This window comes from Globicephala melas, chromosome 7, assembly GCF_963455315.2.
Source record: "Globicephala melas chromosome 7, mGloMel1.2, whole genome shotgun sequence".
Taxonomy (NCBI): Eukaryota; Metazoa; Chordata; class Mammalia; order Artiodactyla; family Delphinidae; genus Globicephala; species Globicephala melas.
The window spans coordinates 114,888,608-114,903,660 of record NC_083320.1 but is presented as its reverse complement, the minus strand read 5'-3'; the positions used below and the strand labels follow the sequence as shown (position 1 = coordinate 114,903,660).

General features: G+C 45.5%; 1 protein-coding gene across 13 annotated transcripts in view; it reads left to right on the top strand.

The window, feature by feature from the left end:
* Positions 1–15,053, top strand: part of CFAP221 (cilia and flagella associated protein 221) — an 84,422-nt gene that overhangs the window by 35,625 nt on the left and 33,744 nt on the right. For 11 of the 13 annotated variants that reach the window (XR_009564675.1, XR_009564674.2, XM_030849653.3 and 8 more), the window contains 5 exons: positions 2,966–3,069; positions 9,210–9,369; positions 11,541–11,661; positions 11,745–11,856; positions 12,019–12,127. Coding sequence is in view for 11 of the 13 variants with exons in the window: in XM_030849653.3 (XP_030705513.2) it covers positions 2,966–3,069; positions 9,210–9,369; positions 11,541–11,661; positions 11,745–11,856; positions 12,019–12,127 (606 nt within the window). In the remaining 2 variants the exon portion in view is untranslated. Of the gene's footprint in view, positions 1–1,263; positions 1,493–2,965; positions 3,070–9,209; positions 9,370–11,540; positions 11,662–11,744; positions 11,857–12,018; positions 12,128–15,053 lie in introns of those variants that run through there. The other 2 variants (XM_060302621.2, XM_060302620.1) reach the window with 2 other exon arrangements.

The following is a 15,053-nucleotide window of genomic DNA, read 5'->3' as shown; positions in this document are numbered from 1 at the left end:
AATTGCTCTTGACCCAAATTAATCTAGACTGTCCTTGATTTATGATGAAGGAAGCCAGCCACACTAATTTGACATCCATAATGTGAACAGCAGCAATGAAAGCAAAGGTCAGTGCTTCCACTGAATTGGCATTTCTTGCACTGCTGTGTCTCTTTCTGAATCAAGGCCCTTGGAATTTTGTGCCCTTAAGGAACTGTTTGTTTTTCCAACTGGTTAATGCATCAGGAACTTGGCTTCATGTAATCATCATTAAACAAATACTCTGACACTTTTTCTATGGGAATTATCAGAGCTCTGAAATTAGCTACAGATTAGGCATACATAAAAAGCCCTAGCAGTTTTTGTTTGTTTGTTCAGGAAAATGCAAACGTTCAGCTTCTAGCAGGAGAACCCTGAGCAGCTGCTGGGGCAGCTCTGAGCAGACCCCTGGGGGTACCAACTGGAGGGCCACGTAGCCCAGGTGGCCTGGGGGTCACCGGCCTGATCTTCAGGGACCAGGTTTGGGCAGCTTCATGCTTCACGTTGACCATTACCCAAAGCTGCTTACATCTTGAGAGGCATGTGTAATTTGTAGTGTTAGTTTTATCTACCCAGTGCTGTAAAGGACCTGATGCTCAGTGGGGCCTGAGTGTCTGTTAGGTTGGATCGCCTTGAAGATGTAACGACTTTTATGTACCCTGTATTTCAGAATTAGAAAGCGTCTCAGAGTGTTAAGATGGATGAACTGATGCTTCTAGTAGAGCCTGATTTAGGACAGAGTCTGTGAGTTTGGTAAGACAAAACAAAACGAACGAACAAACAAAACTATGAAGTATTCATCTCACTGTTGGCTGAAGTGATTACTCTGTATAATGACCCTTGTCTAGAATTTACATCAATGGATGTAATTGACAAAATGAATATCTAGAATTTCCAAATTAATACGAGAACAGAACAACCCAATAGGAAAATGGGCAAAGAATATGCACAGGCAGTTCACAGGAGAGGGAACCCAAATGGGTACCCATGAGCAGAAGCTCAACCTCAAAGAAATGAAAATGAAAATAAAATGAGATGAGATACCATTTCACCCCCATCAGGTTGGAAGAAGTTAATGTGTCTGAGAATGCTGTGCTGGTAATCAGATGCTGCTTGTGGAAGGATAAATTGGTCCAAGTGCTTTGGAGGGTGTTTTGGCCGTATGTAGTAAAGCTGATATTTTCACTTTACTGCTAACCAGTAATTCCATTTCTTGGTTATAGCTAGAGCAGCTCTGGTCCAGATGCATAAGGAGTCCCACCCGAGGACTGTCCCCACCACATTGCAGTAGCGAAATGGTGCAAACAACCTAAACGCTTTCAGCACGAGAGTAGAGAAACAAGGATGATGTCGTCATACAATGGACTACTCGTCACTGGTGAAAACGAACCAACAGAACTTCATGGGTCAACCTCAAAAGCATAGTGCTGGGCAAAACCAGCACGTTTTAGAACCATATTGTTGAAAACAAATAGTAAATATTATACATTTTATGGGTACATACGTATGTGGTGATAGTATAAAAATCTGTGGGATTGATGGTGCATCCAGGTGAGGTCACCCCCGGGAAGGCAGGAAGGATCAGAGGCCCCGGGACAGGGGGACGGGGAGCTTCAGCTGTTCCGCAGTGTTTTATTTCTTTACGAATATGACATTGATTTACCCAAAGCAGAAGATTTGATAGGGGTTTGTAGTGGATAAAGGGATCTTTATTTATTCTTCTCAATATTTTTCTTTATATTTGGAATATTTCAGAAATGTTTAAAAGATAAGGAGTTTAAGGCCAAATAAAAATGCTCTTGGCATCGTTTTTCAAACCATGTTTGCACTGTACCGTATCCCCAAAGTCCTACTGACAAAGGGTGATTTCACTTTGCTCCAACAAATCCTCGTTGGGCTCTGTGCGGGACTCGGGGGCTTGGCTGAGGCCGAGCAGGGGAAGCCAGTCGACTCGGCTGTGCCTTCAATGAAGCTTGGAGCTCCCAGGCAGACGGGCGCTGGCCGCTGAGGGAGTGGGCCGCGATGTGAAAGCCCACAGCCAGCTCGGCGGCAGCACGAGAGCTGCCCAAACCCCCTGCGATCGACCTCGCTCTCCCGGAGTCGGAGCCGGGCGCGAGGGGCAGAGCGGCCGCGCGCGAGGGCGTGCAGAAGGGAGCACGCAGCCCCGGAGAGGGAGGAGCTGCCGGACGGGCCGGGGTGACCTGCCCCAGCCGCGCTCGGGATGCCACCGAACGCCTGGAGGGCTCTGTTCTCCTGCAAACGCGTCCCGCACACTCGGGCCGCCCGGGCGCGCCCCGTAGAAGGAGGGGCCGTCAGGGGAAGCGCAGGGCTCTCTAAGGAGAGCGGGTGGCCTTGTCCCCGTGAGAGCATTTCCCTCCAGCTCCTCTGCTGGTTTGCAGCCTCTAACCGAATAGCCTCTAGCATATTTCGGCCAACGAAAGCCACCGTGTGGTTTCTTCAACACGGGCCAGTTCCAGGCTCTGCAGGGGCCACGGCTTCCCAGGCTGTCCATGACGCCTGCTTTTGCAGCGTCCCCAGGCTCCCCGGGGCCCGTCGTGTGGCAGAGACGCCCTTTCCCTGTGACTGGGCACCCGTAGGTTAAAGCTGCCCGACTCGACAGGTGGCCGACAGAGCTGTTGTCGGGACAGTGGACCTGCACTGAATCCTGGTTCTGTCGCAAACCAGCTGTGTCCCCTTGGACAGGACAGAAACCTGCGCTGCTTCTTGGTTTCCTCTTCTGTCAGTGGAGACATCATCTTACCACCTGACAGGATTAGCCTAGTTTACTATGGGCTAGCCGTCACCCGGGAATTACTGTATGCGTGTTGGCTGTCCTCATGGTTGTGATTGTTTATTACATAACCTGAGTTTCTTTTCCTTGATACCAAAACATCTAGTTATAAAGAAAAATCGTATTTTCCATTTTTCTTTTCTTTTCTTTCTGCAGCAAAAGCTATGTGATTCCTTTGCAATGCAGTTGTCCTGTAGATTTCGAGTTTCATGTTGCGTTGGTTCAGTCTCATCCAGCCTTTACTGTTGAGCCAACGTCAGGTAAGGAGAATTAATTCTCAAGTTGCCAGAGTTCTCAGGTCGAAGATGATTTGGACAGTAGCTCTCAAGTTATGGAGAAGAATAAGCCACATTTGAATATGTTATTTTCAAATGTGTAAGAGTAGCAGACTTTACATGTCTGACATAATGTGAATTGGAACCAGCAATTTGGGAGTAAAAACAGTTTGGGATTATTTGTGTCATGCAGATAATTTATAATAATGCCCAGGTAAATTTCTCCCAGAGTCAAAACTTGAAATCAGAAGTTAATCCATTCTAATTCTAGTTTTGACTCTTGGTACATCCTTGGTTTTGTAGTCACCTTTAATTCATGTTCAAATAAAAGGGAATATTATTTCTTTCCAAGCCTTCAGAATCTTAGTGAAGGGTCTAAGGAATCTGTCTCACAGGTGGCGTAGACCATCCGTCTTTGCACGCCCCAAAGGATGTAGATCCCAAAGGTGCTCAGGACCTCTGAGAGTGAAGTCTCCGCCTGAGCTGACTTCTGCTTCCCAGTTTCTGTCTCTTGACGTTTAGGTTTCAGATTTCAATATCTGCCCACTGTGATCTGCTGTGAATGCTAAAATCGTTTTGTTTTTATTTTGTATTTTTTCTTATTTTTTGAGGTATAGCTGACACATAAAATTGTTATCTTTTTAAAGTGTACAATGTGATGCTTTGGCATATGTACACGTTGTGAAAGGATTCCTTCATTGAGTTAATTAATTCATATATCCATCACATCACATAGTTCCTTTTTCTGGGGGGTGAAACATTTAAGTTCTACTCTCCTCTTAGCAAGTTTCCATTACACAGTAGGATGTTACCAACTACAGTCACCATGTTTTACAGGAGGCCCTCAGACCTCATTCATCCTGCAGTTGGAAGTCTGCACCCTTTTATCAACCTCTCCTTTTTCCCTCACCCCTCAGCCCCTGGAAGTCACTTTTCTACTCTCTGTTTCTAAGAACTGGGCTTTTTTCTTTTAGATATGCATATAAGCGATACCATGCAGTCTTTGTCTCTGTCTGGCTTATTTTACTCAGCGCAATGCCCTCCAGGTTCGCACATATTGTCGTAAATAGCGGGGTTTCCTTCTTTTTAAGGCTGAATAATATGCCATTGTATATATGGACCACATCTTCTTTTCCATTCAACTGTTGATGGACACAGATTGTTTCCATACCTTGGATATTGTGAATAATGCTGCAATGAACATAGGAGTACAGCTATCTCTTCAAAATAATGATTTCATTTCCTTTGCATATATGCCCAGATGTAGGACTGCTGGGCCATATGGTAGTTCTACTTTTTTTTAACGTTTTGAGGAACCTCCATACTGTTCTCTGGAGTGGCTGTGCCAGCTTGTATTCCAACAGTGCACAGGGCCCCCTTTTCTCCACACCCTCACCAGGATTTGTTACCTCTTCTTTTCGATAATAGCCATTCTAACAGGTGTGAGGTGATATCTCATTATGTTTTTATTTACATTTCCCTGATGAGTAGTGTTGTTGAACACGTACCTGTTGGCCATTTGTATATCTTCTTTGGAAAAATGTTTATTCAGGTCCTTTGCTCATGGAAAAAAATTGGGTTATTTGGGTTTTTCTGCTACTGAGTTATATGAGATCCTTGTATATCTGGGGTGTTAATGCCTGACTGGATATGTAGTTTGCAAATATTTCCTTCCATTCCATAGGTTGCCTTTTCATTTTGTTGATGGTTTCCTTTACTGTGCAGAAGCTTTTGAATTTGATGTAGTCTCACTTGTTTATTTTTGCTTTTGTTGCTTTTGCTTTTGGTATCAAATCCCCAAAATCATTGCCAAGCCCAGTGTCAGGGAGCTTTTTTCTGTGTTTTGTTCTAGGAGTTTTATGGTCAAGTCTTACATTCAAGTCTTTAATCCACTTTGAAATCATGTTTTTTAATGTTTTAAATTTTTATTGAAATATAGTTGATTTACAGTGTTGTGTTAGGGTAGGGCGTACAGCAAAGTGATTCAGTTATACATTCATATATATATTCTTTTTTAGATTCTTTTCCCTTATAGGTTATTACAAACTATTGAGTAGAGTTCCCTGTGCTATACAGTAGGTCCTTGTTGGTTGTCTGTTTTATATACAGTAGTGTGTACATGTCAATCCCAAACTCCTAAGTAATCCGCTTCCCACATTCACTTTTGTATGTGGTATAAGATAGTGGTTCAGTTTTGTTCTCTTACATGTGGCTGTTAAGTTTTCCCAACACTATTTATTGAAGAGACTGTCCTTTCCCCTGTGTATGTTCTGGGATCCTTTGTTGCCAATTAATTGACCACGTATGCATGGGTTTATTCCTGGGCTCTCTGTTCTTTTCCATAAATCTATTTATCTATCTTTATGTCAATATCATTCTATTTTGATTACTGTAGCTTTGTGATAGGATTTGAAATCACAAAGCATGATGCTTTAGCTCCATTCCATCCCAAGATTGTTTTAGCTACTCTGAGTCTTTTGTGATTCCGTACAAATTTTAGAATTGTTTGTTCTATTTCTATGAAAAGTACCGTTAGAAGTCTGATAAGGTTGCATTGAATTTGTATATCTCTTTGGATAGCATGGACATTTTAACAATATTAATTCTTCTAATCCATGAACATGGAATACCTTTCCATTTATTTGTGTCTTCTTCAATTTCTTTCATCAGTGTCTTATAGTGTACAGGTCTTTCACTTCCTTGGTTAAATTTAGGCCTCACCACAAGAAGAATTTTTTCTTTTCTTTTTACTGTATCTATTTGAGATAGTAAGCATTAATTAAACCTGTTGTGGCCATCGTTTCACAAATATGTAAATCCAGCCACCATGCTGTGCACCTTAAACTTATACAGAAATGTATGTCAATTTTTTCTCAATAAAACTGGAAGAAATTTATTCCTAGGTATTTTATTCTTTGTGTTGCTATTGTAAATGGGATTGTTTGGGGGGGGTTTGTTTTTAATTTTTATTTTATTTTTGGCTGTGTTGGGTCTTCATTGCTGTGTGCGGGCTTTCTCTAGTTGCGGCGAGCGGGGGCTACTCTTCGTTGCGGTGTGTGGGCTTCTCATTGCGGTGGCTTCTCTTGTTGCGGAGCACGGGCGCAAGGGCTAGCGGGCTTCAGCAGTTGTGGCTCGCGGGCTCAGTAGTTGTGGCTCGTGGGCTCCAGAGAGCAGGCTCAGTAGTTGTGGCTCACGGACCCAGCTGCTCTGCGGCATGTGGGATCCTCCCAGACCAGGGATCAAACCAGTGTTCCCCGCATTGGCAGGCGGATTCTTAACCACTGTGCCACCAGCGAATCCCAATGGGATTGTTTTCTTAATTTCACTTTCTGATGGTTTGTTGTTGGTGTATAGAAACACAAGTGATTTTTCTATATTGATTTGTATCCTGCAACTTTACTGACTTTTTAAATTAATTCTAACAGGTGTTTTTGGCGGAGTCTTTAGGGTTTTCTGTAGTCTTCTGAAGCACCGTGGGATCTGGGAAGATAAAAGAGCTCTGGGGCCTGGTGTCTGCCTTAGGGGCTTGCAGTCTAGTTGGGCGACTGGTAAACATAGCAGGGTGACAGCTGGGGTGGCACCCGGGGATCGCAGCGTGATGGAGTGTCGGGGGTGGAGGCTCCTGGGGGTGGTGCTGTAACACATAGGCTGGCGCAGGCTTTGAAGTTTTATTTATGGAGCTGGAACACCTGTAACGAGCAGGCACTTGCTTTTGTGAGACTTAGTAGGGGAGGCAGACGGCAGAGAGATGGTTTCAGGGGTGGGAATCAGCGGCTGAAAGAAGACTTGGAGGAAGGGCTTTCCAGGTCGGGGAACGGCGATGCCAAGGCCCTGGGGTGCAGGAGCCCGTGTCTGGGGATCGGAGCAGAGGCCGCTCTCCTCTTCACCTGAGCCTGATGTCCCCGGCGCTCAGACAGCTCCTTGTGCTTCACTTGCTTCCCCAAGTCCTGCTCTGTACTCATGCCATGACTTGAGAGTTTATCTTCACTTGCTTATTTCTTTTTGTTTGCTATCCCGACTAGCATGTAAACTCTGGGAACTCTGGGACTTTGCTTTGTTTATTGCTGGATCTCAAATGCCTAAAAGAGTGCCTGGCACCCAGCAGTGCTCAGTGAGTGCTTGGATGGCTGAAGGAAAGGGCTGTGCGGTTGGCACAGAGAGAAAGGCAGAGGGTGGACCACGATTCAGAGGCCATGGATGGGAAGGGGGGTGCCAGGCTTTTATGAGGGGGTGCAAGGCCTCTGCAGGGGCCATAGGAAGGCCCGATGCACCGGACAGAGGGAACCACCTAGAAAGCAAACCAGAGAGCCTTCAGTGGAAGTCAGAAACATTAGCCCCTCTCACACTTGGGGCATGGATCCTCCCTCCCTCCCTGCCTTTTATTTTCCTTTCCACGTTTTTTGAACACTTACTGGGTTCCAAGCCCTGCTGGCGCCAGAGATACAAAGGAGAAATAAACATCGTGTGATAGCTGACTTTGGAGAGAACAGTCATCCATCCTGAAGATTTGAAAGGAGAGAATCAAATTACACGAAAATATAGGGAACCGAATAATTTGGACACGAGCTTTTATGTGTGTTCCTTGCTTTTCCTTGTGGCTTACAGCATGAACATTGACATGTGGGAATTAGCTTAAAGATTATGGTTCTGGGAATTCACTTCTGAGTCAGTAACGCTGATTGATAGGTATATGTTTATATAACTGACACAATCGAGTTATTATTATAAAGAATTAAGGTAGTAGTTGGATAAATAAGATCAGTGTAAACATGCAGCAGTTGATTCACGTGTATTTAATGAAAAGACTGTATAAAGATAGTAGAAACACCGATGCTTCTCACGGGGAGAATGTATTTGTGTGTGTGGTGTGTGTGGTGTGGTGTGTGTGTATATGGTGTGTGTGTGTATGGTGTGTGTGTGTGGTGTGGGGGGTGTGTGTTTGTATGGTGTATGTGTGTGTGTATGGTGTGGTGTGTGTGGTGTGTGTGTATAGTATAGTGTGTGCGTATGGTGTGTATGTGTGGTGTGTGTGGTGTGTATGGTGTGTGTGGGGTGTGTGGAGTGTGTGTGTGTATATGGTGTGTGTGTGTGTGGTGTGTGTGTATGGTGTGTGTGGTGTGGGTGTGGGTGTGGGTGTGTGTGTGTATGGTGTGTGTATATGGTGTGTGTGTGTGTGGTGTGTGTGTATGGTGTGTGTGGTGTGGGGTGTGTGTGTGTGTGTGTGTGTATGGTGTGTGTGTATAGTGTGTGTGTGTGGTGTGTGTGTGTGTGTATGGTGTGTGTGTGGTGTGTGTGTATGGTGTGTGTGTGGTGTGTGTGTATAGTGTGTGTGTGTGGTGGGGTGTGTGTGGTGTGTGTGTGTGTGGTGTGTGTGTGTGGTGTGTGTGTATGGTGTGTGTGTGGTGTGTGTGTATAGTGTGTGTGTGTGGTGTGTGTGTGTGTATGGTGTGTGTGTGGTGTGTGTGTATGGTGTGTGTGTGGTGTGTGTGTATAGTGTGTGTGTGTATGGTGTGTGTGGAGGGTGTGTGGGGGTGTGTGTGGGGTGTGTGTGTGTGTATGGTGTGTGTGTGGTGTGTGTGTATAGTGTGTGTGTGTATGGTGTGTGTGGAGGGTGTGTGGGGGTGTGTGTGGGGTGTGTGTGTGTGTATGGTGTGTGTGGGGTGTGTGTGGTGTGTGTGTGTGTGTATGGTGTGTGTGTGTTTATGGTGTGTGTGTGGTGTGTGTGTGTGTATGGTGTGTGTGTGTTTATGGTGTGTGTGTGTGTGGTGTGTGTGTGTGTGTATGGTGTGTGTGTGTATAGTGTGTGTGTGTATGGTGTGTGTGTGTGTATGGTGTGTGTGGAGGGTGTGTGTGGGTGTGTGTGGGGTGTGTGTGTGTGTATGGTGTGTGTGTGTGTATGGGGGGGTGTGTGTGTGTGTATGGTGTGTGTGTATGGTGTGTGTGTGGGGGTGTGTGTGTGTGTGTGTGGGTATGGTGTGTGTGTATAGTGTGTGTGTGTGGGGTGTGTGTGTGTGTATGGGGTGTGTGTGTACGGTATGTGTAGGGGGGGTGTGTGTGTGTCAGCCTCTTTGCTGGGACTTGGCAGGAAGAGAACGCATCACGTTTTCTCATGTCTTTCCTCCCAGGAATAATACCAGCGAACGGGAAGATGGATGTGACAGTGACGTTTACCCCCTTTCAGTGTGGGATCGCACAGATAAAAGTGCAGCTGTGGATTGCACAGTTCAACTCGCCACCATACGAGTGTGTCTTCACCGGCACGTGCTACCCCAACATGGCTTTAAAGTACGGCTGCCTTGGGGGGCTTCTGTGTATTCTTCAAACTTTTTCAAAACCCCAGGTCTTCCTTCCTTCCATTCTGTGTTTCTTTCTTGTAGCAGAATGCCATCAAAAGCGTACTTACTATGCCTGAAACTAATATACTGTTTTCTGTCAATTCTATGTCAGTTTTAAAAACTTATTTAAACGATGAACCTTCATAAAATACACTTAAGATACAACAGCAATGCAGAGGATAGCTCTGCACTTGGAGCCGTAGTTGCTTCTGGCAAGAGGGGAAGAGATGACTGAGGAAAGGAAAATTTCACAGTATAAACCCCAACCTTGGAAAACCCTTACAAATATTTTGAAAACGATAAAGAAAAAGTTTGATTTTCTCCTCTCCCCTCCACGCACAGGTACACATCACACAGTAATATCATTAGGCATATTAAATAAAGTGGAGTAACAACCTAGTATCAAAATAAGAACTAACTCCACGGTTTATTATATATTTATGTTATTATTCTTTTTCTAAAGAGCCAAAGCAGCTCAAGTCAACTATAGACTCTTCGTGTGGCCCGCTGAACCCAGATCTTGGAAGTTCCCACAGTAGAACTAAGATGAGTCAGCCGATGAAGAAGTGGCATTGGATGTAACTGAAAAGCAGTGCTCATCCTTCTGGTGTCAGTTACTGGCCGAGCAGAACGCCACTGGCCAGCTCGGGTCACGTGCTGCGACACACAAACTGCCTCCTTAACGGCATCGCCTGAGTGGGACGTTGACTTGCCCCTCTTTGACCTTGACTTCCACAGGCGTGTTCGTACATACAATGGCGCAGTGCGCGGCCCAGGCTCCGTAGGAGAGTGGGAGCAGACCTTTCCTAACTGATGTTTTGGTTTCCCAACTGGAGTTTAACGTCTTGTTTAGAGCACTCTTGATGTTTTCCAGGACTGTGTCTCCCCAGGCTGCAGGTGGGGCTAGAACAGACATTCCACCAGCAAGGTGAAAAGTGGCCCAGCTGCAGTGTGTTCTGAAGGTGACATAGGTTGCTTTTTTGTTTCAGAGTTGGCTACGTGATGGATGCCCTCATGTATGTCCTGACTTTGGCACTGCCAATTCCACATAACTCTTTGGTTTCTCGTTTTCTCATTTCCATCCTTAACACTAGCAATTAGACTTCCTAAGGAGACTGGGCTTTTTGCTGTTGCTGTTAATTTTCATTGGAGTATGGTTGCTTTAGGAGACTGGTTTTTAACACCCTCAGAAATTTGGGGTTGTTTCCCAGATATTTACAGCAGAGGTGGTATCAGAGCTCTGTTGAGATGCAGATGCCGGGCCACAGCTCACTTGTCCCTGCACCTCACAGCGCGTCAGTCAGTGTGGACAGGTTCTCCCGTGCCGTGACCTTTCAGGACTCTCACACAGGCCACGTTAAGTTTGGGATCGCAGGCCTATAGCCCGTGTTGTGCGGTGGGGCCGGGTCAGTAGGCGCTAGGCCAATGCACCTGGCATGTCAGAATGCATGAATGGTCGCAGTCTCTCATCTTACCTCTGTAACGTCATGGACACGTGTCATCCCACCAAACACGTGTTCACACATTCTTGCTTAAGAAAATGCTTTCATGGGTAGCATTCATAAACATACGTGGTTCTACTACATCTCATGATGAATAAGCAGCTCTGCAGACATGGAAGCAGCCCTGTCTATACCTGCCTATGTTTAAAGCAGTTTTCATTCACAGAAAAGATCTCAAACATTAACCTGAATCACTCTTTTTTTAAAGATCTTGCTACAAACAGTGGGAAAAATTATTCTTTTACTAGGAACATAAATCAATGTAAGAGTTTTTCAATGTGGTAAGTAAATTTAGCTGTGGAAATCCAACAGCCCAGAAATGAATTATGCTGGACGCTGAGAGCATTTTTCAGCATGTCCTGTTTTCCACTTGTTATGTTCTTTGAGAACATAAGGAAAACAGCCATCGAGCAGCTGTTTGTATATGATGATGCTCTGTTATCCTGACCTTGCATTTATTTTAGTAAACCACTGTTTTAGCACTCAGATTAATTTTTAATTTAGTTATAGTATTGATATTTAATGGACTGTAAGTCATGGTATTATTGGCAAGAACTAAAATTAGGAGCCTTGAGTTGTTGCATTACATACTAATTTAATAATCTGTTTTCAACTCTAGGTTAGAAGAATTTGAAAGATTAAATACTCTTTCTAGGAAAGCAGTTGTTCCTCCAGAAGAGGCAAGGACACATGTACATTTTCACCGATTGCCAGCAAAGGCAAAGCCTCCCAAGATTAAGGTAAAGTGGGCGTTATGGGAACCACGATGGAAGGAATGACAGAGAAGGCAAATAATGACTTTTCCCTCCTGGTTTGGTCTCAGGAAATCGAATATCAGAACTTGAGATTCCCAGTAGATTTATCGAATCCATTTGCTGTGGCAACTGTTCTAAACCAAGAACCAGGAAAATTGAAGATTAAAGAATTAAGAGAAGGTAAGCAGTTGATCCTCCGTAAATCAGCCCCTGGGCAGAATCTGAAGCAGCAGCAAAACTCAGTTAGATCGCTGTTTTGTTTCGCCATTAGAAATGTGTTTTTCTCTCAGCCAGTGACTCTGATTTGATTACTGGTATAATCGTGTTTGCTCCCTCCCTCAGTTTTGGACCAAGGCACTGAGGTTTCAAAAACAAGACAGATGAAGGAAACACTCTTTGAACAGAAAGTCAGACAGAACACTTACGAAGAGCTCAGAAATCACCTTAAGTGGTAAATATCGCACAATTATTTGCATCAAGTGACGGTGGTTTTGGTAATCCATGAGACATGAGACACAATGAAATGTAATACCTTTTTATGCCCTTTGAAAATTTTGATTATTCTCTCCCCTTTAATGGACCTTCTGTTTCAGAGTGAAGTTTCTATTGGGAATAAACTAATGTGACCAAACCATGCTGTTTCCTAAGCATGACCAGTGGCAGAGCCAGAGTGTACCCCCCTTGCTCAGGACCGATCTGGGTGACAGGCACCCCGGGTCCTGCCCCGTCACCTCTCACCCCACCCCGAGCCCCCTGTGTCCTGGGCTGTGTGCCTCAGAGGCCATCCGGGGATCCCGGCAGTGCAGGCTGGGCTCGGGGAGGCTCCCGGTGGAGGTTTTCAAACTCAGATGCGAGGCTTCTTCTTTGCGCTCCTGCAAACAAAATGGAACCCTTTTTACAAATTTTTACCAGATCATACCAGGCATATCTACGTGTACAGATTCAGCTGAAGTAACTTTAGAAACTCTTAAACTGAGTTCAAAAGGAGACTCCTGGAGGAACTTCCCTGGCGGTCCAGTGGTTAAGACTCTGGGCTTCCACTGCAGAGGGTACGGGTCCCATCCCTGTTCGGGGAACTAAGAGCCCACATGCCGCCCAGACAGGCCATGCACCCTGAGCTCTGGGGCCGGCCCAGGTGTCCCCACCCTGCCACCCCCTCAGGAGAAACAGCCCCTTCTGTGAATTCACAGAATCCTGTGTGAGCCTGTACTCGGGGTCTGGCCTCAGTTGAACAGGGCGTATGCCAGGTTACCCAGGACCATTTTTTAAAAATACTCTTTCCCTGTTGTAAAAAAAGTGGACACATTGTCATTGTAGAAACTTGGAGATTTTGAGTGTAGAAGAGGAAAAAAGAAATCACTGTTAGTACAGTGACCACTGTTAACCCTCGTGTTTTCCCTTCCACCTATGCTTCTTTGTAACAGACTCAAAATCACATCCTAAATTTTGTTTTTTGTTTATTTATTTATGTATCTATCTATTTATTTGTTTTGGGCTGTGTTGGGTCTTCGTTGCGGTGCGTGGGCTTCTCATTGTGGTGGCTTCTCTTGTTGCAGAGCACGGGCTCCAGGTGCGCGGGCTCAGTAGTTGTGGCGCATGGACTTAGTTGATCCGTGGCATGTGGGATCTTCCTGGACCAGGGCTCAAACCCGTGTTCCCTGCATTGGCAGGCGATTCTTAACCACTGCACCACCAGGGAAGTCCCTAAATTCACTTTTTTTTTTGCAGTACGTGGGCCTCTCACTGTTGGGGCCTCTCCCGTTGCGGAGAACAGGCTCCGGACGCGCAGGCTCAGCGGCCATGGCTCCCGGGCCCAGCCGCTCCGCGGCACGTGGGATCTTCCCAGACCGGGGCACGAACCCGTGTCCCCTGCATAGGCAGGCGGACTCTCAACCACAGCCCCACCAGGGAAGCCCCCTAAATTTACTTTTGATCATGTGTTGTTCACTTAATACTTTCTCCCTACTTTTTTGTTAAAAGATTTTAACCCCGCCAGTAAGAGGCACACACATTGATGTAGGGTCAGTGGTTAACGCCACGCGCGTGCACACGCGCACAAATGCACAGGCGCAGACACACCCTTTATCCCCCTGAGCCCTTTGAAAGCGAGTTGCAGGTACAAGTGCCATGAACCCTCGCCCCTAAAGGCTTTAGCATGTAGCTCCTAAAAGCAGGGACATTCTCCAACATCACCATAATCACTACCAAGAGGGTTACCATTGATGAAGCACCAAATAATCAGCCTATATGCAGATTTACCTTGTTGTCCCAGTAATGACTCTTATACCAGGGGGTTTTGGGTTTTAGAGTGGGGAATCCAAGGTCCAATCAAAGATCATACAATTTGTGTGTAGTTTTCATATCTCTTTAGTTTCCTTTAATCTAAGACAGTTCTCCAGAACTTTAAAAACCACAGCTACTGTATCCTTGTTTTGTTCTCTTTTTTTTTTGGCCACGCCGTGCAGCTTTCGGGATCTTAGCTCCCCAACCAGGGATCGAACCCAGGCCCTCGGCGGTGAAAGCCGAGAATCCTAACCACTGGACCTCCAGGGAACTCTGCTACTATATACTTTGAACACATATCAGACTCCATGATGGGTACATTACATACCAGAGGTGTTTTAAGTGTGATGAAATTCACATCACATAAAATGAACCATTTTAACCATTTTAAAGTGTACAAGCCAGAAATTATTAGCGCGTTCACGGTGTTGTGCAACTGTCACCACTTTTTTCCAGAACATTTTCATCCCTCCAGAAAGGAAGCCCGTCATAAGCATGAAACAGTCACGCCCCGTCCTCTTTCCCCAGCCCCTGGCGACCACGAATCCGCTTTCTGTCTCTGTGACATTGCCCCTTATCTCACATGAATGCAATCGTAGAACGCATGGCCTTTAGTAACTGGCTTCTTCCGCCATTCGTGTGTTCAAGCTTCAGCCACATCACAGCACCTGTCAGTACTTCATTCATGTTTATGGCTGAATAAGATTCTATTTTAGGGACATACTACACTGTGTTTATTCACTCACCAGTTGATGGACACTTGGGTGGTTTCCACCTCTTGGCTATTTTAAATAATGCTGCTACGAACATTTATATACAGGTTTTTGTGGGAACTTATCTTTTCAGGACACTTGGGTGTATGCGTAAGAGAGGAATCGCTGGGTCGTACGGTCATTGTACGTTTACCTTTTCGAGAACGGCCAAGCTGTGCTCTACGCGGCTGCAGCAGTTTACATTCCCACCCGCAACGTGCGAAGCTTCCAGTTTCTCCCCCTCCTTGGCATTCCTGCTATTTCCCTTCATTATGATTGTTGTCACCATCATCATCATGAATCGTCACCCAAGGGGGTGTGCAGTAGTGGTCCATCACTGTG